General features: G+C 40.6%; 1 protein-coding gene across 1 annotated transcript in view; it reads right to left on the reverse strand.

The window, feature by feature from the left end:
• LOC148020967 (uncharacterized) overlaps window positions 1–19,074 on the reverse strand; it is a 69,806-nt gene extending 50,732 nt beyond the window's left edge. The window contains exons 1-2 of the mRNA XM_087698799.1: window positions 18,633–19,074; window positions 18,348–18,491 (exon numbers count right to left, since the gene is read on the reverse strand). Of these exons, the coding sequence (XP_087554925.1) occupies window positions 18,348–18,491; window positions 18,633–18,910 (422 nt within the window). The 5' untranslated portion in view covers window positions 18,911–19,074. The remainder of the gene's footprint in view (window positions 1–18,347; window positions 18,492–18,632) is intronic.
• Window positions 19,075–21,174: the final 2,100 nt, after the last annotated feature.

Below are 21,174 nucleotides of genomic sequence, written 5' to 3' on the forward strand. Positions count from 1 at the left end.
ACTTGGGAGCTCGTGGATCGACCAAAAAAGAGGAAGATTATTGGCACCAAGTGGGTGGCTGGTGGTAGCTTAGAAAAGTACAAAGTCGGATTAGTTGCACAGGGATTTTCACAGGTTGAAGGATTTGATTTTCAAGAATCATTTGCTCCAATTGCTAGAATGACCACTAGTCGCACAATCGTAGGATTGAGGGGGCGCAAAAAAAATTGCGCCCCCTCCCCCCTCCTGTCGTATGAAAAAAACGTTTTTTAACTCTTTAATAAGAGCTTAAGCTTTTAAACTTTTAAAAAAACTGGTTCCTCCTTTTGATTTCACGTTGTAGAACCTGTCCAAGCATCCATGAAAATAAAACAACTAGTGGCAGCAAGTGGCTTATGACAAGTCCCATCTGGATCAAAATGAACACTTCCACCTGGATCAAAAGGAAAAGAGTCGGCTAGATCATAGAAATACTCTTGCCTAGCCTCTTCCTCAAGATCTTCATTTTTAGCAGTGGTTTGCGCTTAGCGAATGGAAGAAGCTCTCTTTTTCTCTCTTTTACTCATAAAATTGCATACGACTCATGAGAAATTAAAAATAGACTAAAAGAGAGAGTAAAGTAAGATAAAACAACACAAGATTGGGTACAATCTCCCCCCGACATGAAGTGGACGGCTCCCTTCATGCCGTATTTATAATAATATTATGAAATCTTCTTTGCCCAAGATTTAGGCCCTTTACAATCACTCTTTGCATAAAGAGTTTGAGTGTACTCGAAAAGATATAGAGTAATCTGAATTAATGGATACTAGCAATTGTGCATCCCAACTCTCTAGAACCATTAATATATCTTCTAAAAATCTATTTTGCTAATAAATATTTACATAGAGGCTATGCGCACGCTTTATAAAAAATAGCAGTGCATCTAATACAATAATCTAATAATTGCCAAATAAATTCTTGAGGAAATAATCTTTAAAATGCTTGCGCGTGGCGTGCCTTTCCAATTCTCCTCGCTCTACACATCAATTGCCAAAAATTCAAAAAATCATGTTAGAATAATAGCCAACTAAATAATTGCACCTAGCCACATAAATCAATTAATTTGGAATTCCATACAATAATTAATTCATGAAGATGTTAATACTCGTGTGGATAAAATGGTATCACCCACGTTCACACTTACATTGACGCCCAAAAAGGATAGGCGTCTCCATCGACCTTCCGCCTAAGACAATTCTTAGAAATGTGTCCTGCATTGACGGAGAACCATTTAAGGCGCTCATCCCTTTGCGTAAGTGCCACCTGGCAACATGCTCGGTTCGTCAACCTTAATTATGATTACCTTCGAAAGGCGTCTAGGGAACAGCACGTTCGAGGTACGCCGAACATTGTGGTGAGCCAACAAACATGGATATCTTGCATTTGTGGAGAACAACATCATGATGCCATTCCCAATAAGCCTTCGCGGCAATCTTTACTACCCTTGGAGCTTGTTTCTACAGATCTTTGTGGACCTATGAGGACAGAGTCTCTTAAGGGGAGCTTGTAAGATGATATGGGCTTATTTTTTGCAGTTGAAGTTAGAGGCTTTCCCCCACTTCAAGGATTGATTACTCTTTAAGAAGAATTGATCAGGCCAAAAACTAAAGATATTAAGATCGAATAAGGGAGGAGAATTTGTTTCTAATGAGCTTACTAGGTTTTGTGCAAATCAGGATATCCAGCAAGAGTTTACAAACACAAATACACCTCAAGAAAATGGCATACTGAAGTGAAAAACCAAAGTGTAATTGAGATGGCTCCCACCATGATGGAGCATAGATAAACACCTCAATGTCTCTGAGGCCAAGGCTATGGCTACTACAATCCACATCCTTAATCGATCCCCCACTTCAGCCGTTGTTGGCATAACAACCTATGAGGCATATTTTGGGTCTAAGCCTAACGTTTCTTATTTCAAGATTCTTGGATGTGACGCCTATGTCCATATCCCAAAGACACACCATGATAAATTTAAAGTGGCTTCCCAAAGACAAGTATTTGTGGGTTAGAACTCACAATTCTAGGGTTATCAGCTATCTCTACAGCTCACAGTCCTAGCTTCAATAGCACTCCCGATCCCTGAGCCTTATGCCACGTCCAGAATCTAAGAGGGGGTGTTAGAGATTAGTCATCCCCTGAACTAGTATTTCTCAAGCTACTATTGGTGCAATCAATTCTCTCGAAGGTACTCTTAGAGGACATTAGGCATTTTTTCTATCAGATTATTTTCAACAATCGCTGGTATCCGGGCAGGTGTCATGGGCAGCACAATGCCACACAGGCAGGCTGTATTTTCAGCATTTATTGCAGCTGATCAGTCCGCCATTTTTAGTCACCTTTGACCAGATTTGATAGGTCGGCCAAATCTGGCAGCAGTCAACCAGATTTGGCTGGCCAACCTGCCATATTTCTCCTCTATTTTGCTGGCTATTTATAGCCCATTTCAGCCTGCCCCTCTTCAGTTCATCATTGCAGGTTGATGGGAGAGACCTGTCTAGAGGAGATACACTGACAGCCCTTGTACATCTGCCCTCTTCATTTCAACATTCATTGACTGCAGATTTCTGCATTCTTCTATCTCTTTTCTCTCTCCTTTTCTTCTCTCATGTTCATTGTCTTTCAATCTTGTCCATACACTTCTACATTCGCTACACTCTAATAGAGGTGTCTCGGGGAAATGAGTGATCCCTGATTCCTACAGGAGCCTTTGATACCACTGAAGCATGGTGATAGGCTCATCCTACTATGAAGGAGACTGAGTAGCCTCTGGTACTTGCAATGCATTTATCAGTAGAAGAGACTCCCCCTCACTAAGGGAAGGTAAATCCCCCTCGGCTAATGAAGAAGGCTCCTCCTTTGATGGCTCAATCCCCCAGAAGAAACCTGAGGAGATGCAAAGGGGGTAGAAATACTCGATTTCTAATGATGAGATAAAAGAAGGAGCCATCAAGGATCAAAAGGGAGACGACGAGATAGTAGAGGAGGGGAGGAATCACAGACAAAGAAGCAATGCTAATGGGTAACCTAGAAGGGGAGGGGCTGATGATCGGGGGTCATGCAAAAACACAGGGGCGTGGGGCGGGGGGGGGGAGGAGAGGGGGGGGGATGGGGGATGATGGTGGGGTTTTCAATCAATGATGAAGACCATCTACAATAGAAGAACCATCAATCAAATCTTCGAAGGCCACAACTGTTGGAAAATAGGTCAAATGATGTATGCTGCATGATGAGGAGACTTGTATCCCATAGGCACACTGAGGAGAGTGGAGAAGCTGGAAAGCTATAAAAGCATGTACTTGGTTCATCTTTCAATGCAATGCTATCGTACTTTGTACTACACTCTATGTCATTGTCACGTCCTACTTGAGATTGTGTTTATGAGTCCAAGCATTCAATCTTGGAACCTAATTTACTCAAGTAACAATTAGTGTCATTTGTCCATGTTGCAATGATTCTAGTCACCACTTTCCAACCTCCATAGCCGCAGCCATGCTCAAGATCCATGCATTCTCACATGGTATCAGAGCCATGGTGAGCATAGGCTAACTCTCCTCACTGCTCTCCTAGTCTCTCACAATCTCTGGCAAACTTTGTCCAAGCACATAACTTCATCTCTTACTCCTTTTTTCACTCTATTCCTTTGGTCCACCATAGCCAGCCTGTACTGATCTCTATTGGAGGACTCAGGGAGAACAAACTAAGCCATATCTTCACTAGCATTCTTCTAGGGACCTCTTCCCTGACTCCCTACACAGGTTCCTGTCACATCACAGGAGGACATTGGTCGCTTGTTTGAGCAGCATTGTAGGAATTTGTCAATCTGTCCAGATCTGCGCCTGACAGTGGTCATACACTTTGTGTTGATGAAGGCTGCAGCCATTACCCCTGCGACGTTAGGGCTTTTGTAGCCCATAGTCTAGGCTACCTTCAAACAAAATCTCGGCTTAGATTGTCCACAGGCCACGCTACCAGAAGGGAAAAACCAGTCACCAGAAAACCCTGACAAAAGAACCCCATACCTACAATAGTTCAAGCTTTTCTCCCACTTCATCCTATTGAAGTCTTTGCTACTCAGATTTGCTCAGTCTTTGCTGAGTGCAGTCTTCAAATTCAGTAAGAGGAAGGTTTGAGAAGCCTAAGCATCAACATCAAGTTTAACATCAAGGTCTTCATTCAAGACGTAGTATCTATTGATCCTCAAATAGTGCTTCTTGGCACTTGAGTTTTCAGCTTACTCAAGAGTAACTCACCTTCTGATTTCTGCTTCGAAGATTATTCTCAATTTGTGTAATGATTTAAAGTCACCTTGATCAAATCCCTTGTAAATCTCAATCTTCTTGTAAAAGGATAGACACTGTCCAAGAATTCTCGTGGTAAGACCTCCTAAAATGACTAAACTAGAGCAGATAGCAAAGTTTAATGGGGAAGGCTTTCATGCCTGGAAGGAAAATACGATGTACCACCTCATGGGCAAAGACTTGTGGAACTTGTTTGAAGACAAGGAAGAAGATGATAACAAGAAGGAAGATGCTAAAGATGAAGGTGTTGCAAAAGTTCAATCTAAGACAAAGGCATAGAAGAAGATGAACAACAAACCTCTAGGTATTATTGCCTGGGGTCTATCCGATGATATATTACATCATATTTCTGGCATCAAGGATGCAAAGAAGGCATGGAAAGAGCTTGACAGGATCTTTAGTATCCAAGCAAAGAACTCAATGGTAAAATTACTCATGCAGTTTTATAAGTTGGATATAAAAGATAGTTCATCTATGACTGTACATATCAATAAGTTCAAGAGCCTTAAAACTCAACTAGCAACTCTTAAAAAGAACATTGATAAAGATGAGGAAATAGCAATGCTACTTGCCAATGTTAATCATGAACCATATGAGAATCTTAGGTCCACACTAAGTAATGTTCCCAGTCTCTCCCTCAAAGACATTGAGCACTCACTGCTTGAAGGAGAAAACAAATTTAAAAGCAAGGATGTAAAAGAAACCAGCTCAAGGGATAACCTTTTGTACACAAAGGATACTTATACAGCAAAAGGACGTGGTCGAGGATTCACCACCAACAGCAACAAGGACCGAATTATTTGTCATTATTGTGGCAAGACTGGCCATGGAAAATTTAAAAGCAAGGATGTAAAAGAAACTAGCTCAAGGGATAACCTTTTGTACACCAAGGATACTTATGCAACAAAAGGACGTGGTCAAGGATTCACCACCAACAACAACAAGGACCGAATTATTTGTCAATATTGTGGCAAGACTGGCCATGTAGCCAGTGAATGCTTCCACAAGAAGAGAGCACAACAGGTGCAAGATGATCATCATCAAGATCGGTTTATGAATGAAGGAGAAGAAGAAGAAGATGGTTCCGCCACCATCAAAAACTCTGACAGATTATTCTAAAGAAATTTTCATTGTATCTTTCCAATAGTGGATCATGTTTTTCCCATAGTGCATGTTTTCTACAGGTCAACGCTGTCTGTAGTTGGGTGATAAGGCCAACACAAGTAGCCAGCACAAGCAATGGCCTGGTGGGCTGTGAGTTAACAGCACATGCTTCACGCAAGAGGTCAACGCTGCGCTACAATTTGACAGATTTTTTGTCATTTTTTATTTTCTGCAATATTTTCTCATCCCACTGACGGGTATTCACATGCCTACGCACAATGTGCAATTTTCACCTGAAAATTTGGGGCTTTTTTCAAATTTGGAGATTTTGATGCTGAACATGACAATTTGACTCAAAATTTGCAAATTTGGTACACACTTGCCCGAGAAATTTGAGGCTTTTCACACTGGACTCAAGAAAATTGGGGCTTTTACAAAATTTCATCAATTCATGTAAGAATTGCCTAGTTAAGCACTTGGGTACATGTATTGATGCAATTTGGGCGGATTTGCCTTTGAAATTTTGGGACTTTTGACCACAATCGTCAAATTTGTGCCCAAGAATGCATTTGGAGCAAAAATTGCAATAGAATTTTGGGGATTTCACATATAAATGGTGCATTGGCCTATAAAACTGGCTCTAATTGATTGTGGAGTGCAGTAGCAAACATTCTCTGATTCTAGAAATCAATTTACAGATCCGAAATTTCTGCAATTTCTTGATTTTTCACTGCTGGTTGGTACTTATAGCGTATTGTGGTCATTTGTGTGACATTTGGGCTTGCATTTGCTGACATTTGAGTCAATTTAGTGCTGCAAATCATGGTTGGAAACAGTGAAAGTAGCAATCTTTTGCACATCAAGAAGCTTGAGGGTGCACACAATTTTGCAATATGGCAAAAACAGTGCTATAATGTCTTGGTGTAGAAGAAACAGGTGAAGCCCATCAAACCAAAGGGAATAAGACCAACAGGTATGGAACAAGAAGAGTGGGATGATTTAGGATGAGCTTGCACGCTCTACTATAGAGCTCTCAGTGTCAAACAACTTGCTTTTTAGCATTGAGAAGTTGAATTCTGCATACGCAATGTGGCAAAGACTTGAGGAACTGTATGCTCAAAAAAAAGCAACTAGTAAGGTTTATTGGCTGAAAAAAGTTTATGGATCTTCGCATGAAGGAAGGTACAGCCATGTGTGTACATTTGAAAGAGTTCAACTCAATTTTCAATCAGCTGATTGCTTTGGATTTTCACATTGATGATGAGTTCAAGGCTACTTTCTTGCTATGCACTTTACTTGAAAGTTGGGATACTTTCAGGACAGCTTTGAGTAACTTTAATGCTTAGCTATTATATTCTAATGTGAAGAGTTTTTTGCTGATGGGAAAACTCAATAGGCAAAATAATTCAACAAACAAATCTTCTAATGCGTTGCACACTAGGGGTAGATTTCAGCAAAAAGGCAGTTCTGAAAATAGAGCACACAACAAGTCTCGTGGCAAAGATGTGAAGTGTCATCATTGTGGCAAAAAAGGGCACTACAAATGAGATTGTTTTCAATTGAAGAAAGAGGGAGGCAAAAACAAAAACACTGAAGACAACAAGGCTGAGAAAAAAAACAGCCAGCCTACAAAGAAAAGCAATGTGAAGATAGAGGAGGTAAATATAGTCACTCATGAGAATGACAGTGTCGGTGATGTTATACTTGCTTCTTCTTTGAGTGCACATGCATTGATTGCAAATTCTGATAATGACATGCACACTTGGAGACTTGATTCAAGCGCGTCTTTTCATGTTACACATCATGAATGGTTTTCTAACTGCAATGGTGGTGCACGTGGTATTGTCCACTTGGGGGATAACTATGCATGTAAAATTGCAAGTATTGGCAGTGTAAAATTGGAATTTCACCATGGCTTCATGTCTGTGTTGCATAATGTGAGGCATGTATCTCAGCTCAAGAGGAGCTTGATAAGCACAGGGCAGCTAGATGACAAAGGCTATCACACCACCTTTGTAAGAGCTCTCGCATTGTTACCAAGGGCTCCAAAAGTGACACTTTGTATCCTTTGTATGTATCTAGTATAGGTGACCATATAGTCACCATAACCGAGCAACCAAGTGTTTCTTTGTGGCATAACCGATTGAGATACATGAGTCAAACTGGAATGAAAGTGCTTTCTCGTTTGGGTTATTTGCCGTCTTTGAGGTATATTGATTTTGAACAACGTGATCATTGTCTTTATGGTAGTCTCCACCCTTAGAGTTGAAACATTCAAATGTATGTCAAATGCCAGGGTTATCTCTAGGGAAAAAGAAGTATTTCATCACTTTTATTGACGATGCCACACGCAAAGTATAGATTTATCCAATCCATCATAAAGACAAGGCCTCAGATAAATTTAGAAAATTCCTGATACTTGCTGAAAATCAAACCAACAAGACATTAAAGTGTCTTCGCTCTGACAATGGTGAAGAATGTGTATCCAAAGCCTTTCAAGACTCTTGTGACAGCAAAGGGATTAAAAGGGAGCTCACCGCCCCTCACAATCCACCCCAAAATTGTATTGCAAAGCGCATGAATAGGACCATTGAAGACAATGTCCGTACAATGCTATCACATGCTACTTTACCCCATGGATTTTGGACAAAGCCTGTAAAGTATACTCACTCAAGAAGAGTGGTCAGGGTTTGTATACTCACTTAAGAGTGTTTGGCTGTAAAATATTTGTGCACATTCGTAAGTAAGGATGCAACAAACTTGAGCCAAAGTTTTGTAAATGTACTTTCCTAGGATATGGTGATGAGGGTGAAATGGGATATAGGTTATGGGACCTCGAAAAAGGAAATTTGTACGCAACAATGATGTTATCTTTGGGAAAACCAGCCCGAAAGACTGAGAAAGTCAAAAGGATTGTATTCCGAGTAGATATACCAATAGGACAACAAAGAATGCCTGCTAGACAGCAGCAAATACATGCTATAAATGTCCCTAAAATGCAGGGAATAATGTTGAAAATGATCAATAAGATATTGCCCATGATGTACCACAAATTCAGCAAGAACAGATGCCTTTGAAACAACCAGAACTAGCTATACAACATGCTAAACCTGCAGAACAACAAGCTGTTAATGCAGATTTGCAAGCTAAACAGCCAACAAATCTTAATCATTGGGTCCATAGTCGACCAAAATGCAAAGACAACCAAATAGGTTTGTTCCTGGTGTCAATTATGTGGCTGATTATGTCATGTTGACAGATTGTGGAGAGTCATCATGCTTCAAGGAAGCAATAAACAGAAAAGATAGCAAGAAATGGCATAAGGCTACACTGTCAAAGATGGAATCTCTCATGAAAAATGGCACTTGGGATCTGGTGCATTTGCCTGAAGGGCAGAAAGTACTACCATGCAAATGGGTTTATAAATTGAAAGTCGCGAATGGTTCTTTGCCAAGGTACAAGGCATGACTAGTTACTAAAGGGTACAAGCAAAAACATGGATTTGATTTTGATGAAATTCTTTCTCCTGTAGTCAAAATGAGTACTTTGTGAACCATTTTGGGCTTGGTTGCATCTGAAAATATGAAACTCGTACAAATGAATGTAAAAACAGCTTTCTTACATGGTGATCTATATGAGGAGATCTATATGCAACAACTTGAGGGTTTTGTTGTGCAAGAAAAGAGCACATGGTATGTAAACTCAATAAGACTTTGTATGGACTGAAGCAGGCACCACGAGAATAGATCATAAATTTGATACATATATGCAATCTCACGGATTCCCTAGATCTCAAATTGATCATTGCTTATACACAAAGACAATAGATGGCAACCTTCTCTTGGTTTTGTATGTGGATGACATGCTAATTGCAAACAAGGATGTTCATGCCTTGGACTCCTTGAAACAAAGCCTACATAGTAGCTTTGATATGAAGAAACTTGGTGAGGCCAATCATATTCTTAGCATGTGTATACTCAAGGATAGACTGCAAGGTCTTCTCTATCTGTCATAGCAGGAGTACGTTACTAAGGTTTTGCAACGTTTCAATATGGAGGGGGGAAAGCCATTGGTGTACCATTGTCTCCATATATAAAACTTAGTGCAAATGACACCCCTACATCTGATGATGAAAAGGCTGAGATAGCCAAGATTCCTTATGCTTCAACTATTGGAAGCTTGATATATACTATGGTTGCTACACGTCTTGACACTGCATTAGCGGGTGGGAGTGGTTAGCCTATACATGGCATATCCTAGCAAAAAGCATTGGGAAGCAGTGAAAGGTATCATGAGATACCTTAAGGACACAAAGGACTTGTGCATCTGCTTTGGAAAGCAGAAGTCATCTATTGTTGGCTTCAAGGATGCAGACTATGCTAGTCATCTTGAGGGCAGGAAGTCCACTTCAAGATATGTATACTATGGTTGCTACACGTCTTGACACTGCATTAGCGGGTGGGAGTGGTTAGCATGTACATGGCATATCCTAGCAAAAAGCATTGGGAGGCAGTGAAAGGTATCATGAGATACCTTAAGGACACAAAGTACTTGTGCATCTGCTTTGGAAAGCAGAAGTCATCTGTTGTTGGCTTCGCAGATGCAGACTACGCTGGTCATCCTAAGTGCAGGAAGTACACCTCAAGATATGTGTTCATGTTCACAGGGGGAGCAATCTCTAGGATATCCAGGTTGTAGAAGTGTGTTGCATTGTCTACTACATAGGCAAAGTATGTGGTTGCCACTGAGGTATGCAAGGAGGCTTTATGGCTTTTACGTCTGGTGAGAGAGCTTGGCATTATTGATATTCCTATCCTCCACTATGATAGAGTGTTATCATGCTAGCACAGAATCCTGTCTTTCATGCAAAGACAAAACACATACAAATGAAGTATCATTTTATCAGGGATGTACTTGACAGCAAGAGCATTGAGCTTGTCAAGATACATACGTATGATAACCCTATAGACCTCACGAAGGGTCTTCCAACAAAGCGGTTTTCTCATTACTGCCAAATGATGAGGTTAGATAGTATCCTCCTAAAGGGGTGTGAGGGCAGTGTAAGGAGCTAGTGAAAAGAAGGTTATCTAATGACAGAGGAAGAGGGGTAAAGAATGTCTAGAGTAAGATCAATGAAGAATGAATTAAGTAACTACCTATTTATAGGCATAAGCTATCTAGGATGGCATATATATGATAAAATACTCTTACTACCTATTCTCCAAACAAATGAGACTTTTCATACCTATGAATTTGTCCATGATATGGATATAGATTTTGCTCAAGTTAGATTAGCTATTCAAAGATCTCAAGGAAAAGATAAAAAAGTAGCAAATAAGCATAGACGACACTTTATTTTACAAAAAGAAAATGAGGTGTCGTTGAAATTTGACAAAGTTTATTTAAGAACTCTACCAAGTCTTCATTGCAAGTCATTAAGTAGGCAATACGAAATTATGGTTTATTTTAAGTTAGTGAAAAACTAATGATGTTTATTACAGGTTTCAAGTTCTAGAGAATTGAAAATTTCATAAAGCTTTTCATATTTATTTTTTGAAGCCTTATGAAGTAGATGAACAAGAAGAGATTTCAATGAGAGCAAATAGTTTTTTATATAATTCGAAAACAAGGAAGAAATATTTTCAAAAAGTTCCTTTCAAAATTTAAAAATTACACTCATTTAGATTCTAAATGGATGTCAGAAGAGTATTTTAAAAACTATACAAAAATACTTATAGCTTATGAAAAAGCTGTAAGACTAGAAGTACTTCTGAAAATATCTTAAGGACAAGAAGGTTCAAATTAATTTAATACTTATAGACTTTGAAAGGTGATTTGTATATTATTTGAGTATTTCAAAATAATATTAAATGTTTATATTTTCATACAATGATGGCCCATGGCTAGAATATCTTATAATTATATTCAGGTCATTATCAAGGAGATGCCTAAGAGAAATCAAAAGTCTAGTCAAGTGGTCAAATTGACCAAAAAGCCCAAATAACTAAGACTTTTTCATTCAAATAGTCACATTGACTAGAAGCCCACATAATGAGTGATTTCAAAAGGCGAAACCAGATACTCATGATCAAAGAAACAAACCATGAACCTATGAACCTATATAATCAAGCTCTCCAAAATCCAAATTTGGCAACTCCTAAAAGTTTGGTGGTTACTAGTTTTTGAAAGTTACTCAAATGAAAATGATGTTTAAGTCAAAGGCTCCAATATTTCCCAAGGAACAATTTTATCTTTAGCAACTATCTTGATTTCTAAACCATGTAAGAAATTTTTTAAGTAAAAGGTATAGAAGCTTCTCTTAGAAGAAAATTGGCACGTGGAATCTAGAATAAAACATGTATAATTTCAAAAGCAACAAGTATTCCTATGCATGTCATTTCTCTCAACACGCCAGTTTCAACAAAAACTTATCATTTATAGCCTCCACTTTCCACTTTTGGACACCTAAGCCACTCATCTATATATTAGAGATCTCTTCCTTCACTTCCAATAAGCTCTAATGCTAGATTTTCAGCCACATACTTTGTATGCTTCTATCTATTATTGATCCAAGAGACACTTTCTACTCAACTTAGTCAAATCCAAGCACTAAAAAAAAAAATCAGCTTGTTGCCTAGAGTATGCAAAAATTAGGGCTTCAAAAACCTTAATTTTCAGAATTGCAGCAAATCAACCCACTATTTCAATAAAATCCTATATAGGGAAGAGACCTGTTCCCATCTCATTGTGGTATCGAATTTTTTCCCTCTTACTCTTCTTTTTATGACCCTTTTTTTTCGTAATCGGCTAAGATATATAGACACACACCTATCCCATGAACTATTGTATGCCATTGATGAGCTCTACAACTCCTCTCACCAACTACAGATAAAGACCACTTACTATTGAGCAAATTCCCTTTTTCCAAAAGACCAAAACTACCAACTACATCTTTGGGTGTGAAAACCTAGACCACACAATATTTATAAATATTAAAGTTGTAGGTGTGTACTTAGGCCTATATATTGAGACCCTGAGCTTTTACTTTAATACAACATACCATCGATCTATCTATTCACCTTTGTATACTGACAAGAGTCCTCTCTCTCTCTCTCTCTCTTTTTTTCGTAAAAGGTAATTGTATTAATTACGAAAAAAAGGTACAAGTTTACATGATTACAAGATACACGATGGCTCTAAGCCAGTGTATGTAAACTGTCAATACAAAACCAAGACAGAGTTACACAAGTCATGGCAAAGACGTAGAGGAAATTGCCATATGCCAAGGAAGTAAGTCTTCCCGAGGGAGCAAGTCAAAGTGGCGAATGAGATCTATCTGCCAAAGCAAGAGGCCTTTAAGCCTGGCAATGTGTCCCGGAACATTAGAGGCCGAATCAAAAAGAAAGGCATTTCGAGTGGTCCAATTGTGCCAACATCCCCAATATCTAAGAAAATGGAACAAAATCTTCATATGCAACTATGCCGGTGTGGGGTATTTTGGGCATACAAAAATCCAATCGAAAGGGCTCAGTGAGAAACCAACCACAGCTCGCCAAACTGCTGACAAAAGCAACCAGATATTCTTAGCGAGAGGGCAAGAGATAAATCGATGACGGGCCGATTCCACAATAGTGGTGCAGAAGAAACAATTGCCGTTAGAGATTCGACGCTTGGAAAGGGCCGAGGCAAGAGAAAGACCACCAATCATTACCCTCCAAAGAAAGACCTTGCATTTGAAAGGTGTCTTGTTCAGCCAGCCCTCCATCACAGTTGCCTTCCACCATGACTGAGATTTCCGCAACCCCCATACAGTATTAGCTTTAGTAACCAGCCATTGACGATCTTTAATCAGAAGATGGTACACCTGGTTAGCTGAGGCCTTTTCCAAATTCAACCGACCTGCAAGGACCCAGTCCTGCCAAGGACAATCCACAGCAAGGGCAGGAAATGGGTGCTTGCTCTGGAGCACTAACAAAAGCTGTTCCCATAAATCACGGTATCCACGAGGGATTCTGAAAAGCCTCCTGGCAGTACGAAACGATATGAAGACATTACGACTGGCAAGGGTGGCATCTGCAAAACTGAAGTCAAGCCCAAATGGGCCATGCGGTTAAATTTTGGTCTGAGCTCATGTTTGCCTTCCCATGAAAGTAATCTCAAGGCTACCAACAATTCCAGTTGAAAAAAGTTAGTATGTAAGCGGTCCTCTGCTGGATGCCAACGCGCCTTCTGGAGAACCAATTGCCAGGAGCCGACCAAATGAACAAGCAGGGATGAGGAAGGACTCGAAAACTGAGAGTCTGCATTAAGAACATGCCACCAGGAGCTTCGAATTTGTGTATTACCATGCAGAAGCCCGCGGTCCTCAAGAAAATAACAGGCTATAATGGCCCACGGGTGATGCTCCAGACACATGGCACGAAAAAGAGACCAACGAAGTGCCAGCATATGAGTTTCGGCATCCAAAATAGCCCCGCCACCCAGGCGTTTGGGGGTACATGTATGCGACCACGAAATCCACGAAATACCTGCATGCAATGAATCCTTCTTCCATAACATGAAACGAATGGGCCAAGTGAGAGCATTCAAAGTAGTAGGAGTCCAAGGCAGCAATGGTAAGAAATATGTGAGCATTGGCAGCATAATTATCTGAGCCACTTTGAGGCGAACATGGAAGGGCCAAGCTTGCAACTTCCAATACAGAAACTTCGTTGCCAGTTTCTGTGAAATCCACTGTAGTAGTTGTTTTGGCCGAACCTCAACACCCAAAGGGTACCCAAGATGCCTGATAATGGAACCACGAGGAACAACCTGTCCTTGCCAGCCCAATAACTGTAAATCGGACTCCGTGCAACTGAGAATGGCCGATTTGAAAGCATTGATACGAAGACCAAAAGCATGACCAAAGAGTATCCAAACATCTAATGCCTTGCGAATATTGTCCCTGTCCGCACACAAAATCATAAAGCTGTCAATCAGCCAAAGATTGACTACTAAATTGCTGACCAAAAGGAAGAGACAATCCGGCCAACTGAGTAGAAGCTGCCATAGAAGATAACAACAAAAGAACCAAATGAGTTGCCAGGGCAAAGAAGAGAGGACTCAAAGGACAACCCTGTCTCACAGAGCGTGCAAGGACAAAGGGCTCTGTAACACCATCATTTAGCATAACTCGCGAAGAAGCCGCAGCACTAATGGTGTAGATCAAGCGGGACATCCGAGTGCCAAAGCCCATAGTAGACATAAGTTCTGCAATGAAAGACCAATCTAAATAGTCAAAAGCCTTTTCCAAATCCAATTGAATCAATACCACTTCCTGACTAGAGTGCCTTGTATAGTCAATAGCCGTTTGCACATTTAAGATATTATGCAGAATGTTGCGGCCCTTAATGAAACCATATTGAAGAGGATGCACAATGGCCGGAAGATGCTTATGGAGCCAATTCGCCAGCACTTTGGAAAGATTTTATACATCAAACTCATCAAAGAAATTGGTCTCCAATGTTGCAACATTGACGGTGAAGGAACCTTTGGAAGCAATTTGATAAGACCTTCTTTCCACGAGGAAGGCATGAACCCTGTTTCCCAAACCTGCTGAAACATAGCCGTCAATGGCTTCACCAGTTGGGTAGCAAAACTCTCAAAAAATTCATTGGTGAGACCATCCCAACCGAGACTTTTATCCTTAGGCAGGCGCAACAAAACATCCATAATAAGCACATCACATCATAAAATTGCATGTTTGTTTCCTTGGATCACACACCTAAGGAAACATTGTTACAAAGTAAAAGACATTTAAAGACTAAGCTCATGTCTATTAACCTTAAAGGCTAGATACAACGTTGCTTTTGATAATCAATCATTACTTGGTTGCATAATACTATCATAGCGATCTGTAAAAACATGGATCTAGAACATGGCTTGAGGCGGAAGCTATGGAGGTTGGAAGAGAGAGAGTGAGTTCCTGAAGACACTGACATGACTGATTGTTACACAAGTGAATTAGGTTTCAAGATGGAAGCTTGGACTCGTAAACACAATCTTGTGTATAGACTAACAATGACACAGGGACTTTACTGAAAGACAAAAGTACTACGACATTGCATTAGAAAAGAGAGCAAGTACAATGCTTTATAAGAAACTGGATGGTAGCACTTCTCTTACTATGTTTATGGGATTCTATCTTTTAATTTTCTACTATCCTTAGACATTAGGCTATTTTCTTATCTAGTCGAAGTGGCTTTGGCCCATCTCTTCCAAGTATCTTGTGAAATATCACAGTTATCCACATGGTGGATGTAGCTGTCATCTAGCTCCAGTTTGATAATGGCCTGAGCCTTATCATCATTCTTTTGCCGAGTGACTGCAAGGTCCACATCACGAGGCTTCTTCTCTTTGCCACTGGTGATGGCCCAAAGACCCTTCTTCATTAGAATGAGCTTGATGCGGATCTGCCAAGTATGAAACCCGACCCCTTTGAAGCGAACTGTCGAAAAGTCCTTGCCCATGCTGGAGTTGGAGAATCAGCAGCAAATCAGTCTTCAAAACTCTCAGATTTCAACAACAGAAGACTTGATCTTGAGTATACTTGATAAGCACAAGTGCCAAAAGATACTAGATAAATAGTATCAAGAGATACTGATGCTTGTGGATCGAAGCTTGAGACCTACAGAGTCTCCCCTCCTTGATTTGATACTAAACAAAGTGTTGGACAACTTTAGATTCAATGGATCAGAGTGACAGAGGCTTGGTTTGAGTGTTAGGAGAGAGAGAGTAATGGAAAGATGAAGCTTTGAGTTCTTGGCTATGGCAGTCACAGTTAGGGTTTGCACGGCAGCTTGGTGATTGTGGGAGCTATAGTGCATCATTTCCAAAACCTTTTTTTATAGAAATGAAGCTTACTTCATGGGCTATCAATACCCTATGATGCCACTCAACATCGCATTGCGTGGAGAGAGATTAGGGTGTACGATTAGCATGTGCGCAGTTCTGGACAGCGTGACGAAATTTCAACAATGCTGAAGCATATGATGGCCAATGTTGCACTTTGAGGTGCCAAGAACCAGCACCTTGAGCAGAGAAACAAGTCCCCAGAAGGAATCGTGAGCTGATATGGGCTAGATGTGGAGATATAAGAGCTCCAAGCAAGACTGGCACTGCCTAGCTATAGCTGCCATGGAAGGTTGGTGAAAATAGAGTAAGGAAATAAACTCATTGGTTAGACTTAAGCAAGTAAAGTTGGAGAGAGGCTAGAAGGGGGGGTTTGCTGATTAGAACTAATGTATCCCACACTCACCATGGCTTTGATACCATGTAAAAACATGGATCTAGAACATGGCTTGAGACGGAAGCTATGGAGGTTCGAAAAGAAAGAGCGAGTTCATGAAGACACTGACATGATTGACTATTACACAAGTGAATTTAGGTTCCAAGATGAAAGCTTGGACTCATAAACACAATCTTGTGTATAGACTAACAATGACACAGGGACTTTACTGAAAGACAAAAGTACTATGACATTGCATTAGAAAAGAGAGCAAGTGCAATGCTTTATATAAAACTAGATGGTAGCACTTCTCTTACTGTGCTTATGGGATTCTAGTCCTGAGCCCTCACTACTCCTTCCAAAGAGACTGAAATAGGTATAATTGCAAACATCTCAACACGATCATGGTTATATTTATCAAAGGATTATATATTCTCAATGCCCATAAGAAAAGGACTACTATTGGGGCCAATACAATAGCTGATTAAGCTAATACTAATACTCACCTTTGGAATGAGAGATTGAGATATCTTAACTAGTCACTTAGATACAATGACCTGAGACAAGTTTGGCAATGGAGACAAGATAAGATTATCATCTCCCATGAGAGGGGGCTCTAACATGGGCACGGAAAACTAGAAAATGGTTGTCCCCTAGCACTATGGGCCACTCAATTATTTTCATAAGGTATAGTCTAGACCTTCCTAAAACGTGCACAGTTTCCATAACATGTTCATGAGAGCGGCTCTCTAGGGAAAATGCACATGTTCTCCTTTCCCAAGGATGGGATTACTAGTGTATCCCATAAATTGCAATAGGTTCATATCGATACATATGGTGGCTATAGATAATATCTATTGAAGGATAATCTTACTTTCTAACCTTTGTTTGTGTTCTTACATATTGCATTGCTTACCATAGCTTGCAATGAAAACCCATTATGTCATGTTGATGCTTTCAAAAGCCCCGAGTGTATAAGTGCAATGCAATTGGAGTTAAATTCCATCCAACAAATCATTTCATTTCTCTCCCATCATATAGAATTTTGAATTAATAAATAGAAATGCTAAGATCAATCCCTTGATCACGCTCTCGGTGGAAAAATTGTGATTGAGACTTCTTTTTAAAAATCTAACTTGGGGTCACATGCAATGTGCTTGGAGAATTTCATGTTGAAATCTCTCGCTTAAATCTCTTGCCCCATCTTCTCCTTCAATATTTTCTCCTTGTCAAGGATTTTATTGGCCACATGTTGGCCATTAAGTGCTCCAAGTTCTTAGCGTTTTTGAACTTGGCAAAGGGCCTTTTGGTAAACCGTGCAAACTCAAAGATGGTAGAAAACAATACAGAAAGACAATAGCAAGAATCTCTATGCATAAAAGGATAGAGGAGAGATCTTAGAAAAGATCATTTTCTCGGTTTCAGCTATTCCATTAATTTCCTTTTTATCTCTATATCAGGCTATGTTTTATTAGATAAGATCTTAAGAAGCTTCTCTAACGAATCTAAACCGCAAAATAGTGTAGAAGGCTACAAAAACCACAGGGCAGCAATGACGGGAAAAGGGAATCGCGAAACGGGGACAAACCCCTCTCTCTCTCTCTCTCTCTCTCTCTCTCTCTCTCTCTCTCTCTCATATGATTTTAACTTCATGCCTTTTAAATCCTCCTAGAGCTGCTATAAGCTCGTCCACAGTTGAGAAAGTGCCAGCAAATGATCCGAGGAACAAGCCATAACGAAGAGATTCCCTCAAGGCCAATCGGATAAGCTCTCGCGTTGCTTTCTCCCTTCCCCTCGACCTACACAGAAACACAAAAGAGAAGGAACACTTCACCACAATGGAGTAATAACGTTGTCCAAAAAGCAACCGCTTTGAAGAAGGACAATGATGACCTTTGAGTTCAAGTAATAAAAAACGCGGACCAAAAGGCAAGGCATACCGCTTCTGTCTCAGGCCCGCAAGGATGGAAAAGAGGCTGAGGCCACCTCGGAGGCTGGTGCCGATGGCGAAGGCCTTCAGGGAAGAAGTGAGGCATCGCTCGAAGGCTCTCCATTCGAACTCCTCGGGCGAGCTTGAGGAAGAAGCAGAAGAAGAAGAAGCGACAGCCGAACTGTCCTCGGACTCCGATGATCGATGCAGAATGCCTTCTGTATGGACGTGGCCAGGCACCTGTTCCTTCTGGGGATCGTCCGTGAGAGCTGGCCCTGCGTCTCCCATGGCGCTCTCTCTCTCTCAGCTCCTTCCCGAATTGGAGCCAGCCACGGAGCGCTTTTTTATTTTTCAAGCTATAATCGAGGGCCTCTTCACTTCCTCCTACATGCAGCCACAACCGATTGGCTGCCTGGTGTCCCTCCTCGCTTTCTTGTCGCTGAATTATTATCGGCTTCACCTACTGGAGGACATATGAGTGTTGGTTGTCCTAACACGGAATTTGGCAACTAGTACTAGAGCCTAGAGGTGCTTGCCCTTGAAGTGAATTCTAAGTGATAATATAAAGTGGACCCAATCAACATTTACAGAACTAGCTGACAATTAAGGCTGGTTACACACTAGGAAAGAGGCCCCGCCCTCCATAAAGCTCTAAAGATTTGCTAAGACTTAGGGCGCACCCTTTCTTAACAATAAACAAGAGTTGGTCCACTAGTTTTAAAGAGGAAGATAAAGCTAAATGGTGAAGGTTCACCTCTTGCGAGATGCATATTCAACTTTTTGGTAGAAAAGCTTTGTCTTGCCATGCTATGGGTGCGAAAAAAAATTAGAAGTGTTCATTGGGTGCAAAATGCAAAGCATATTTAGTCATGACACATGGGTTGGCGGCCACTTGCTTTTTTTGTAGACTTGTTCATCCACCCCTATGTGTAACTTGCCTAAGAAGAGAAGAAAAATGTACAACTTCAACACCTTGAATTATATTTATTAGTGTTTGTTGTGCCACTTCATGGCAGCTTCGTGCAAAGCAACTTTATGATGAAAGCAAAGTTGTCGTGCACTTCACCTCCCTCACTTCTTCCCCACACCTTCTCTCTCTCTCTCTCTCTCTCTCTCTCTCTCTCTCTCTCTCTCTCTCTCTCTCTCTCTCTCTCTCTCTCTCTCTCTCTCTCTCTCTCTCTATATATATATATATATATATATATATATATATATATATATATATATATATATATATATATATATATATATATATATATATATATATATATCAGAGGCCACTTCCACTATCTCTTCAAGGAGGGATTCGGACCACTCTCCCAATATACTAGACTTCTCCGACCAGAAATGCCTCGGGCTCTTCCTCCTGGGGCTACGTCGATGTAGGGACCACCTTCTATGGGTCCGGAACCAAATAGCCGGGAACACGCAACAACGCACCCTCCAAGAGTTCTACAGACCCTCGGCCACCCCCTCTACAACGAGGATTGCAGCCAACCAACCAATGGCCCCATCCCGAGGAGTCGCCTTGGATAGAGCTACAGAGAGAGGCAGAGCTCGCTGCCCATACTTTGCAGGCCCACGCCCCCACAAGAGACATCACCTACAGATGCAGCGGATACTACAACACCACCGGGGAACCATATCCCACCACTTCAGCCTCTCCATGCTAGACAGGCCCATGTGGGACATCTTAAGATGACCATGCTCCATGAGCAGTTCCACACTACACTTGAAGTGCATCTAGATTCTATCGAGTCTGTATACCATTTTGTACCTACTCACCTAGTTCACCATAACACCAAATAGTAGCTTTACTATGACTTTGAAAACTTCCTAGACATTTTTTATGTAACCTTTTGGTCTCATAGGCCAACTTGGCCTTTTGTAGACTTTAATATAACTCTCTCTCTCTCTCTCTCTCTCTCTCTCTCTCTCTCTCTCTCTCTCTCTCTCTCTCCAAGAATAGTAATTATATTAATTACAATAGAAGAGTACAGATGTCATAGGGAACTAAGAAGACAATAAAACTATTAAGGAAACTACCCTATGCCAAGGGACTAAATCCTCTCGAGGAAGGATGCTCTCTCTCTCTCTCTCTCTCTCTCTCTCTCTCTCTCTCTCTCTCTCTCTCTCTCTCTCTCTCTCTCTCTCTCTCTCTCTCTCTCTCTCTCTCTCTCTCTCTCTCTCTCTCTCTCCAAGAATAGTAATTATATTAATTACAATAGAAGAGTACAAATGTCATAGGGAACTAAGAAGACAATAAAACTATTAAGGAAACTACCCTATGCCAAGGGACTAAATCCTCTCAAGGAAGGATGCTTGGATGATGAAAAAGATTGAGTTGCCAATGATGAAGACCCTTCAATTAGTACACATGATGCTACACACCAAAAATAGAATCGAAAATAGAAGCATTTCAAGTGACCCGATTATGCCAACATCTCCAAAATCATAGGAAGTGAAACATACTCCTCATGTGAGGGTGTGCCAAAGTAGGAAACTTAGCTTTGCCAAAAATCCAATCAAAAGGAACAAAGAGAAGCTTCCAT

Source organism: Lygodium microphyllum, chromosome 18 (assembly GCF_053477565.2).
Source record: "Lygodium microphyllum isolate KBCC chromosome 18, Lygodium_microphyllum_v1.1.10, whole genome shotgun sequence".
Classification (NCBI taxonomy): Eukaryota; Viridiplantae; Streptophyta; class Polypodiopsida; order Schizaeales; family Lygodiaceae; genus Lygodium; species Lygodium microphyllum.